The following is an 11846-nucleotide window of genomic DNA, read 5'->3' on the forward strand; positions in this document are numbered from 1 at the left end:
AAATCCATTGTGGTAGGCTGAAAAAGAATGCTATTATAAATCTTGATAAACCCTAAAATAAGATAATGGAAAACTAATAATATGCACGTAATCAAACATTCCACGTCAAATGATAATAGTGTCTTAATAAACTCACTGGAAGACTTTACATTTTATTCAGAATAGCTCACTCAATTCCATCAACTTTGTTCATGAATGCAAAGTCAAAAAATATTTTTCTAAAAGGTAAGTAGGCATTAATCAAATATATTTTATCACATTCCTCTTTACTCCTGACTTTAAAGAAAGTGATTTTATTCAAGTTCAAGCAGCAAACAACACAGACTCTAGTGAAGGTTATTTGGGTGATAATGATATTAGAAGTTGTTGGGAAATGCTTCCTTTGTAAATGAAAAACAAAATAGGTCAGAACTGTACGAAGACATTTCTCCAAGGAAGTGCTTATTGTCTTCCATGACCAAAGGCATTGTGTCTAAGTGAAATTTCATCCATGGCACCAGAAACCAACCCTGAAGCCAAATTGAGACAGGAGGGAACAAGCAAAGACTTACAATGCATTTCTCTGATCATGTACCGGGAAAACAAAGGACTGCCTCAGCCTGTCATTTCTCAGAAGGACTACACCAATTCCAATAAAAACCTCTCCAAGAGAAGGATGCAGAGAGAAGGGCATCTCTTTGCCCCACATCAGAAAGCTCCAAAGAGTAAAAACTAGGAAGCTATAAAGATAGAGACATGGGAGGCAGTGTGGAGCAGTGGTTAAGAACACTGTGCAGTCTGAATCCCAGTTTTTCCATTTGCCATTGTGACATTGGGAACGTTTTCTTAAACCCCACTATCCCTCAATTTCCTCATGGAAAAATGGGAGTGATTATAATATTTTCTCATTTGGATTAATGAGATGCTTGACATATATTCAATAAATGTTAGCCATGATGACGATGATATGGTGTATGTTGTTATTTGTGGCCCCTGCAGGAGAGAGATTCATGATGGAACTGTTAGGAAGCCTGGAAAACAATCGGACTTGAACAACCTACAAAGAAAAGGAGATTTTATGACTGAATTCCCTGGTTTTCTTTCTAGAACACTGCTATGAATCTTCATTTCTAACTTATTTTAAAATTCTGACGCTCTACAATGATCTACTCAGTAGAATTGAGAAGGAATCTAAGGAGGATCTTGAGTTAGGCTTCATAGAAATTTTTTAAAAAATTAACTGGAGAACCAAGATTTAAGAAAATGAGCCATAATGACTTTTAAGAACATACAATTTAGCCTTTTAAACATTTTCTTTTCAAGGCAATGTTCTTTTTCAAAAGTTTCTAGAGTATTCTAAGCATAGATTATTTAATCTATGATACTCTTTGGAAAGAATGCAGTCCATGAAAAGAATACTTAAATTTTGATCTCAGGTTATTTTCCCCAGTGTAAATAAGTACTTTGCTTCCAAAATCCATCCATACAACCTCAAAGTTTCCAAAAGACAAGAAACATTTTTTTTAAATCCCACATGAAACCTCAACATACCTAATACGAATCTTTACACATTCAGGAAAGTTTTTGTCTGACTTTTTCAGAAGCATGTAAGTATGATTCTCCTGGTCACATCTTAGAGTTGTCATTTGGTAGAGACATGTCTTTTAAACCCATCCTCCCCCACCAAAAAAAATGGATAATAAAGAATTCAAACTGAGTTAAATTGCAAAATTTAAAATCTGCTTTAATTACATCTGGTTGTTAATTGTTACTTCCTAAAATGTTTAGTATGCCTCTTCTGTCAAGCATACCCATTGCAAAAATGGCTCTAATGAATTTTTAAGCTTTCACACTTCACAGCTTCTACCTCCAACCTCCAAATCTGGAAATTGCTCCTTCCTAGAAAGAGCATAATAAATTGTCACCACCTCTCACTTTATAAACGAATTGACCGTGGTATAGAAAAAAATATTCCAATAGAAGGAAAGAAAATATCCAACACATTACTGGAAGTAAGCAATAGGAAAATCATGGTCCCCATATGAACATTTTTCTAATATGAAGTACAGGCCTCTAAGGAAGGACCTACCACACTCCTCCTATTTGCTGGCTGGAATACTGGCTTAGTCAGGGTTCCCAGCCATCTCTCCAGTGGGCAGGATCTCTTCTGGGAAAAATACTGCAACAATGTTTGTGGTCCTGCCTTCTGCTGGGTTCTTTCTTGGTGTACCTCCAAGAATAGAATCATAGAAATGTAGAGCTAGAAATTTTGGAGATTTTGCAGAATGAGAAAAAATGAAGTCCAGAAAAGGGAAGTAATTTACCCAAGGCCAAACACCCAGTGAATAATAGGACTGGAGCTCTATCTGATGGTCTCCATTGCCTCTAAGTCCAACTGTTGCTTTGGAAGAACTCAGAATCCCAAATTTCACAGAAATTTTTAGCTTTATATTACTGTTATTAATAGAAGTGGATATGTGCAGAGGATAAATATGCAGTGATTCCATCATTAATATTCATATAATGTGAATTTGTTATATGTGATAGAAAATAACCAAATTTACTAAAATTTAAAATGTGTTTATATATTTTTAAAATGTTTAAACACTATGAAAATAACTTCATCATCTTGAATAAAAATATACCTAAATATGTATTATTAAGTAACTCAGCCAACATTTTTGAAACTTCACTGTTACCAGACATGGTTCTAAGTGTGAAGATAGAGAAAAGGAAGAATACTAGTCCTTCTTCTCAACTCACTCGTCAACTGGGGAGGCTAACATAAAACGGACAAGTCTGATACTGTGTGATTCCAGCTGTGATACCACACAGTGCGATTGCTATAGCAGCACAAATGAGGGGCACCAAACTGTGGAGGAAGAAAGAGAAGGCTCCCCGCAAATAGGTAACGCCAGACTTGAATCTTCCAAGAAGGAGGTTAAGGAGCAAAAGGCATTAAAAGGAGCGAGAATAGCCTGTGCCAAGCAGGTAGGTGTGACAGCACATGGCAGATTAGGGGAGCAAGTGCTTTTATACGGCTGCATCCCAGGTTAAAGTGAAGGTGAGAGCAGGCAGGGATCATATCACAAAGAGCTTTGCACATAATGCTAAAGAGTTTGAATTTTACCAGAAAATGGGAAGGTGTTGAAACATTATATGCTATAAATTAAACAGTGTGACTTAAATTATACTATAAAACAAATATTCGGGCCAGGCGCAGTGGCTCACGCCTGTAATCCTAGCACTCTGGGAGGCTGAGGCGGGCGGATCATTTGAGCTCAGGAGTTCAAGACCAGTCTGAGCAAGAGCGAGACCCCGTCTCTACTAAAAATAGAAAGAAATTAATTGGACAACTAAAAATATATAGAAAAAATTAGCCGGGCATGGTGGCGCATGCCTGTAGTCCCAGCTACTTGGGAGGCTGAGGCAGGAGGATCGCTTGAGCCCAGGCGTTTGAGGTTGCTGTGAGCTAGGCTGATGCCACGGCACTCACTCTAGCCAGGGCAACAGAGTGAGACTCTGTCTTAAAAAATTAAAAAAAAAACAACAAATATTCATTTTCCTGCTCTTTAATATCAGACACGGTGAAACATTTGAGAGTAGAATGCGATAAAAGTCTCTATGATCTTGTTCGAGTTGTAGAGCTGATGAAAACGCAATTTCTTCTTCTGTAAAATAGAGATCGTTATAGGGTTGTTGTAAAAAGTACACAAGTTAAGTCCTGTGAAGCATTTATTACAGTGTCTGCCATATTGTAAACACTCAATAAATGTAAGCTGGAATCATCTTTGTCGTCATCATAAAAGACTGAATTGGAGAAAATGGATTAGAATGCTAAGGGTTGATTTTAACATCTGGAGTTAAGAGCAATTTTCCGATTCTGCTGAATCTATATTGCTTAGAGTAATGGAGTCCCTTTAAGAGAACTACTTTGTCAGAGGCATGGCTAGGAAAGGGCATCAGTTAGCAAAATGCATTGATTATGTATTGAAAGGAAATTTTCCACCACTTTCCTTGTCCAAGAGAATGTAAGGAAAGAAAACTTGAGTTTCAGTGGTTGAGAGCAGTATCCTGAGAAGAGCTGTGTGTTTGATTTGTTAGTTAAAAGTAGAAGAGGAAAATATCAAGGTTCGTAGATGGGAATTGGGAATAAAAATTAACTTTTTTTTGCCTCCCCCAAATTTTTTTTGGCATGTCTCCCAAAAGAGGGAGTACATTATGCTTTTAATTTGCTGTTAGATTGTAACTATTTGTTTATAAAATATCCTTATACTCTAATGACTGAAGATTACTTTTTTTTGCTGTATTTTGTTATTGGAGTATTTTCTGTCATTGTGCCAAATTGGAAATTTGAGATATAGTTTAGCAAATTCAATTTGGCTGTATTTGAAAATCGGTAGGTCTAAATTAGATTTACTCTCTGCATAATGCCATTTCTCTATTAAAAAGTACTAGATTTCAATATTCTAAGTTTCCTTTCTGTTTTCTTTTTTGTTAGTGCTCCTATATCCCTCCCTGTAAGAGAGAAAATCAGAAGAACTTGGAAAGTGTCATGAATTGGCAACAGTACTGGAAAGATGAAATTGGTTCCCAGCCATTTACATGCTATTTTAATCAATATCAAAGGTGAGTCAATATTTACATGTACATATTGAAATTATTTGTAGCCTCTGTAATTTATTACATTGATATATCATAGATTATGCCCATTTGACAAAATATACAGCATGGAAATAATGTCAACTCTTTCTAGCATGTAGTTGGGGAAACCCCTTCTTGCTCTATAGGTTGGGAAACATAAAGCATCTGCAGGATAGTAAAAAAAAAAAATTGTGTCATAGAGTTTACTCTCCAGATATACTAAGAAATGATAGTGCCTTTGGGTAAGAACATCGTAGACTAATAGTGTTCCCTAAGAGTTACAGATTAATGCATATAAGCTAAACAGATTTGTGCAGATTTGTCAGCATTTTTTTTTTTTTTTTTTTTTTTGAGACGAGTCTCACTGTGTTGCCCGGGCTAGAGTGCCGTGGCATCATCCTAGCTCACAGCAACCTCAAACTCCTGGGCTCAAGCGATCCTCCTGCCTCAGCCTCCCGAGTAGTTGGGACTACAGGCATGCACCACCATGCCCGGCTAATTTTTTCTATATATTTTTAGTTGTCCAATTAATTTCTTTCTAATTTTAGTAGAGACGGCGTCTCGCTCTTGCTCAGGCTGGTCTCAAACTCCTGAGCTCAAACAATCTGCCTGCCTCGGCCTCCCAGAGAGCTAGGATTACAGGCATGAGCCACCATGCCTGGCCGATTTGTCAGCATTTTGAACTGCATCAAATCTTTTTTTTTTTTTGTAATATACCCATGTAACAAAGCTGCATCAAATCTTATCTTTCCTTTTCCTTTCTGTTCTGATGAAGTGTCAATAAAATGAGTTCACACCATTAAAACTTGACTTAGAGAATACTCATTATACCATATAAACCACATAAAGATGGTTTCTTAAACTAGAACATTTTGGTACCCACCGAGATTAATCATTAATTTATTCATCAAACATTTATGGAGTATTCAAAATTCCTTGCTGTACATTTTCACTTGGCTGTACCACAAGTTAGTTCAAACCTTCTCTTCTCCCCATAATCTCCCTCTTAGCGAATGGTACTGTCATTCACTCATTTACCCAATCCAGAAAGCTTTGAGTAACTCTTAATTCATTTTTCCCCTTTATGTTGTTTTACTTGTATTCACCATAATGTCGATTGTACCTCTGTCATGACTCTTCTGTGGCCGCTATCTTAGTTGAGATCCAGATTCTTAGCTCCAGTAACACAGTAGTCTTCTAAAGTGTCATTCCCCCTCCACCCTGGGCCACTCCAGGCCACTCTGCATGGTGCTGCCAAGGGATCTTTCTGACACATGAGTCTACCTCATAGTTTTCAGAATAAAGTCTTGACATCTCTGCATGGCCTATGTGTCAGGTACCTATTGCTACATAACAAACCACCCTAAATCTAGTGACTTACTACAACAATGGTGTGTTATTTCTTATGATTCTGTGGGTTGGCTGGGCTCCTTTGCAGTCACATTAGTAGCTGAAATTGCTGTGTGGTCCCGGATGGCCTTCCCACTCACATGCCCAGCGGTCAGTGCTGGCTGTCCACTTGGTCTGTCACCTTCAGTAGGCTAGATCACCTTGCTAACAACATGGCAACTCAGAGCAGTATTTCAGGTGAGGCAGCCTTCAGCTCTGGAATTCAAATAATATCATTTCTGACATGTTCTATTGGTCAAAGCAAGTCACAAAGCCAGCCAGAATCATGGGGTGCTCAAATAGACTCCGCCTCTTGATAGAAGGAGCTACAAAGGATTTGTGGCCATATGTGATCTACCACAGCATACAAGCAAGACTCTTCAAGATCTTGCCCTAGACTCCCACCTCCCCAGCCTCATCTCCCTGCTTATACTCTTTGCAGTGGTCAATCTGAACTATGTGTAGTTCCCAGAATATCATGTACTTTTATATCGATGCCTTTTTATTTGCTTCTGCTTCTTGACTGCCTTGCTGAAGACTCTTCCTCAGATATCACCCTCTCTGGACTGCTTTCCTTGATCTCCAAATTTGATTTAGTTATATAGCAGGTGGGATGCCATCTGCTACGGATAGACAGAGTTCTGACTCATACATCAGGTCCACAGGTGGACTGACATCAGGGTTGTTTGATGCAATGACTTAATAGTGTCTACAAGAACCCAGCTCGTTTCCAGATCTCAGTTCTGCCTCAAGGTGGCTCTTTTCACAGTTATATATGGTTGTTTTAGTTCCAGATGTCACAATCAGGCCAGCAGTGTCCAAAGGCAGAAAGAGCCCATTTTTCCTGATGTATTTTTCTTGGGATTAGGAAGCCTTTTCTCAACTTTCCACAGGCAACCTCCCCTTATATATCCTTGTTCAGAATGAGTTCCTTTGCCTACACCTAAACTGATCACCAGAAAGAACAATCAGAACCTAGCCCCGAGTTAGGGCTAGGACAGTGTCTCCTAAGTCATGTGGAGTAGGGGTGTACACCTTGAGTAGATATGGGAAGGAAGAAGAAAAAAGGGACAGGATGTTGTGGAACAACCAGAAGTCTCAGCAACAAGATGTGTCCCCCATGTGCCAAAGTCTTCTGTTTGTACCTCTATCCCAGAGGCTTGCTGCAGTGGCTTCACATAACTATACCAGAGGAGCTTTAAAAAAAAATGTACCAGAGACCAATTCAATTTGAATCTCTGTTAGTTGAACCCAGGCATTAATTAACATTTAAAAAAGTCAATCCTAGGGATTCTAATGTATAACCGGAATCTAGAGCCACTGCTGTACCCTCTCACCTAGCACATGTTACTGAAGTTGTTTGTGTGCCCGTTTTCCTAACCAGACTGTACGCTTTGTTAAGGTGTGGGCCAGCCTTCTTTGTATCCCTAGCACCTAGCACAATGCCTGGTTCTCAGTTAATAAATATTTGGTGAGTGAATAAATAAATGAGTCCAATGTGCCAAATTAATAAGGAGCATTCCTTGCTTCTAAGGAAGTAGGATTTACTGGTGAAAACAGATTCATGTGCAAATATATGTATGATTTCCTTAGCTGGAAATAAAAGAGGGAAGATCTTGCAAATGGGGTGGCTATGGTAAAGAAACTAAGGCTTGGTGATGTAAAGCCCCTTTGGTATATAACAAGAAGTGCGAAGTTTGTAAGCTGGAAAGGTAGCTTGGGATTAGATTTCTAAAGAGTCATTAATGCCATACTTAGGAGATTGTCTTTGGCATATAGGCCATAAAAATTTATGAAATGTTTTTTTTAATGAAGATTGACATGAGTAGATCTTATGATTTAGAAAGAAAATGGTGTGATTGTTGAATGTGTATTGGATGGGAAAGATGGGTTAAAGGCAGGCAGGAAGGAGAGTACTGAGTAAAAAGATAACATTTTTGAGTGTCTACTATGTGCCAGCCATTGTGAATGACATTTTATTTAGATCACCAAATTTCTTACAATAGCTATAAATACTAGCCTCATTTAACAGATGAGGAAACTGAGTCTTAAAGTTCATTAACTTGCCCAACGCACACAGCTGTTAAGTGAAAAAACTGGAATCCAGTTAGTTTGATTCCCAAAGCCCCTTCTATTAGCCATGTGCTGGTCCTGACAAAGAACTTTGAGGGCTTGAATGAGAGTGGTGGTAGTGGAAGTAGCTAACAGGGATTATGTCAGAAAGACATTTTAGAGTTAGAATCAACAGAACTTAATGACAATGTGAGTGATGAGGAAAAGAAAGGTGTCAAATGTGACTCAGTGTGAGGAAAGGATAGTATAGCTCTAGCTCTGCGTGTGGTGAACTCATAAGATATCCAGAACATGCTTTGAAAGAGCAAGAAACACATTTTAGTTCAGAAGCAGTGTTATACAGATCTGGGAATCATTCGCACATGAGCTGTAGTTGAAGCAAAGAGAAAGAATGCATACTGGGAACACAGAGTGAAAAGGGAAATGTCGACAGAATCTTAGGATCATCTACATTTAAGTTATAGGCAGAAGGAGATAAAGGAAGAGTGGACAGAGAGTGTGAGAAAAGTAAAAAAAGAAAATATATATATTTGTGTGTGTGTATGGTGTCTTGAAAGGAGAGAGTTTATTTTTGTTTTTGGTATAAGTGATCCAACGTGAAAAAAGAAGAAGAAATGAAAGAAAGAGTATTTTAAGGAGAAGGAGGTGATCAAGAAGGATGCTGAGAAGTCATTGGTTTTGGCAATTAGTAGTCTGTAGTGATCATTGTGAAAACAATTTAGATACAATCTTAGAGTACAGGGTTAGAAATAATTTTATACTAGGCTGAGGTGAGAATGTGAAGGCTTTGATAGTGCAGATTACTTGTTCAAGAAGTTTTCCATGGACTACATCAAACTAAAAAGCTTTGTACAGCAAAGAAAACACTCATCAAAGAGAAAAAGGCAACCTACAGAATGGGAGAAAATATTTGCAAACCATATATCTGATAAGGGGTTAATCTCCAAAAAATAGAAGGAATTCCTACAACTCTATAGTAAAAAAGAAACTAAAAACATGATTAAAAAATGAGCTAAGGACTTGAATAGATATTTCTCTAAAATAGGTATATAAATGATCAATAGGTATATGAAATATTGCTCAACATCATTAATCATCAGAGAAATGAGAATCAAAACCACAATGAGATACCACCTCACACCTGTCATGATGGCTATTATCAAAAAAAAGCAAAAGACAACAGTGTTGGTAAGGATGTGGAGAAATTAGAACCCTGGCACATTATTGTTGGGAATGCAAAATGGTGCAGCTGCTACAGGAAGACAGTATGGAGGTTCCTCAAAATACTTAAAGGTAGATCTACCATAAAGTCCAGCAATCCCTCTTCTGAGTATTTATCTAAAAGACTGGAAATCAGGATCTCAAACAGATATTACCAGTACTATGTTCACTGCAGCACTATTCATAGCTGAGATGTGGAAATAATCTAAATGTCCATTAACAGATGAATGGATAAAGAAAATGTAATATATACATACAGTGGAGTACTATTCAGCCTTTAAAAAGAAGGAAATTCTGCAATACATGACAACATGAATAAATGTGAAGGACATTTTACAAAATGAAATAAGCCAGTCACAGAAAGGAAAATACTGTATGATTCTACTTCTATGAGGTAACTAAAATAGTCGAATTTATAGACTCAAAATGCAGAATGGTGGTGGTTGCCAGGGACTGGAGGGAGGGGGAAATGGGGAGTTATCAATGGTGTAAAGTTTTCGGTGAGATGAATAAGCTCTAGAGGTCTGTACAACATTGTACTTATATTCAAGAGCAGTGTATTATACACTTAAAAACTGAAGAGGGTATATCTCATGTTAAGTATTCTTACCACAATAAAATAAAATAAGTTTTCCATGATTGGAAAAAGGTTTGGCGAGGAGGTGAGTAACTGAGAAGGAAGCAGGAATGAATACAGAGGCATGAGTTGAATATATATAGTAAATAAGGTACATATATTCCATGCCCTGAAGAAAATGAGATAGGATGAAAAAAAAGTTTAAGAAGTAGGGAGATTTTTTTTTTCTATGAGGTGGGAGCCCAGTAACAGGGAATAGGCACCAGCAGTCAAGACAGTTTGATACTGAGCCCACCACTGTCTGAATGAGATGCTTCCTTGAAGCTTCCTGCCCTGGAGCAGGATGTTATTCCAGAAGGTGTGTGAGCTTGAGCTTGCAGTGGGATGCAAACAAGGCACCCACAACCACCTGCTTGTCCTGACTTGCTGGTGATTTTCTTAATAAACATCCCCTTACTCCCCTCTCGATACTGTGTATTGTAAAGGCTGCTTCCTCCCCCAGACTGGGTTGCCTTCTGTTAGGACATGAATTCTGAATATCCCCAATCAAGGACTGTTCTTCTGGAATAGTGAGGACTATCTGAAAAGAGCTAAACCTATATTATGTACTAAGAAGACTATTTTTTCTATACTCTCACAACACTTCAGACACCAAATGTGAGGAGTTTTTCCACACCAAGCAGTTCAATTCTCTTTGGACACCAGCTGGTATCCTACAATTCCATTCAGTTCTGACTCTGTCTCCCTGGAAATGGCATCAGATCCCACAAGTTAAAGAGCTCAGTCCCATAAGACTCCCCCTCATTAGATGCCAGTCACATGTTCCAGGTTTCTACCTGTACTTCTGACCAACCTGCTGTAAGTCAGGGCTTCCCACAACCCCCTCCTTGAGTCCAATAATTTACTAGAATGGCTCACAGAACTCAGAGAAGCACTTTACTTACTGTTACCAGTTATTATTATAAAGGGCAAAACTCAGGAACAGCCAAATGGAAGAGATGCAATGAACAGGGCGCCCTCTCCAGGCATACCACCCTCCTGGCACCTTCATGTGTGTACCAACCCAGAAGCTCTGAGGTTGTTAGGGTTTATATAGAGGTTCCATTACAGAGCATGGTTAATTAAATCATGGGCCATTGTCGATTGTGTCAGGGGGTGGTACCGAAAGTTCCAACCTTCCAATAGTGGTTGATTCCTCTGGCAGCCAGGCCCCCACCACCACCAAGGGTCACCTCATTAACATAAACTCCAGTATGGTTCAAAGGGCTTACTGTGAATAACAGAAGGTACCCCTCTAACCTCTACTCAGGAAATGACAAGGGTTCTCGAACTGTGCCAGGAACTGGAGCAGAGACCAGATACAGATTTCTTACTGTGTCACCTATACCAATTGTGTTAATTTCATACAGTAAATTTAAGCCCATCATACTTCTCCAGGATGGATACACATTCCTGTTTCATCATCTCACGGTCTCATCCCCAGACTGCTGGGGTGTGGATAGAAGCGGGGGTGGTCTGTCACAGCCCAGCAGCTCCCAAGACATGATTTTTAAGCGACTCTGGGAAAGCAGGAGTTTGGAGTTTGGCTCCTTTACCCTGACATATGTGAGAGGAAACAGGAGTGCTGTTTGGAGGTGTGAAAAATGGCAGCTCCTTGGTGCCATCTACTCTTCATACACTTTTTACTACTGCTGAATACGAAATAAAAATAGACTTACTGTATGGACTCCCAGATGCTCTTGATAAGATGAACTTTATATTTAAAGTAACCTTTAGATTTCACTCAAATGCAGGAAATTAGGGAGAATAGTTACCAAGAAGTTCCCATTTTCAAGAAAAGGATTCTGTTTTAAAAATCTGAGACAAAGATTATTGGAGTTTTAGCTTTCTACGTTTAAGCCTAGTGAAGCAAGCTATAGTTGGGAATAGAACCTGCAGTGGAGGCCGGGCGCGGTGGCTCACG

At 38.7% G+C, this 11846-nt stretch overlaps 1 protein-coding gene across 1 annotated transcript in view; it reads left to right on the forward strand.

The window, feature by feature from the left end:
* Positions 1-11846, forward strand: part of KCNMB4 (potassium channel subfamily M regulatory beta subunit 4) — a 57076-nt gene that overhangs the window by 22890 nt on the left and 22340 nt on the right. The window contains exon 2 of the mRNA XM_012642028.1: positions 4481-4608. Coding sequence (XP_012497482.1) covers positions 4481-4608 — 128 coding nt within the window. The remainder of the gene's footprint in view (positions 1-4480; positions 4609-11846) is intronic.

The sequence above is a fragment of the Propithecus coquereli genome, unplaced genomic scaffold (genome assembly GCF_000956105.1).
Source record: "Propithecus coquereli isolate 6110/MARCELLA unplaced genomic scaffold, Pcoq_1.0 Scaffold172, whole genome shotgun sequence".
Lineage (NCBI taxonomy): Eukaryota > Metazoa > Chordata > Mammalia > Primates > Indriidae > Propithecus > Propithecus coquereli.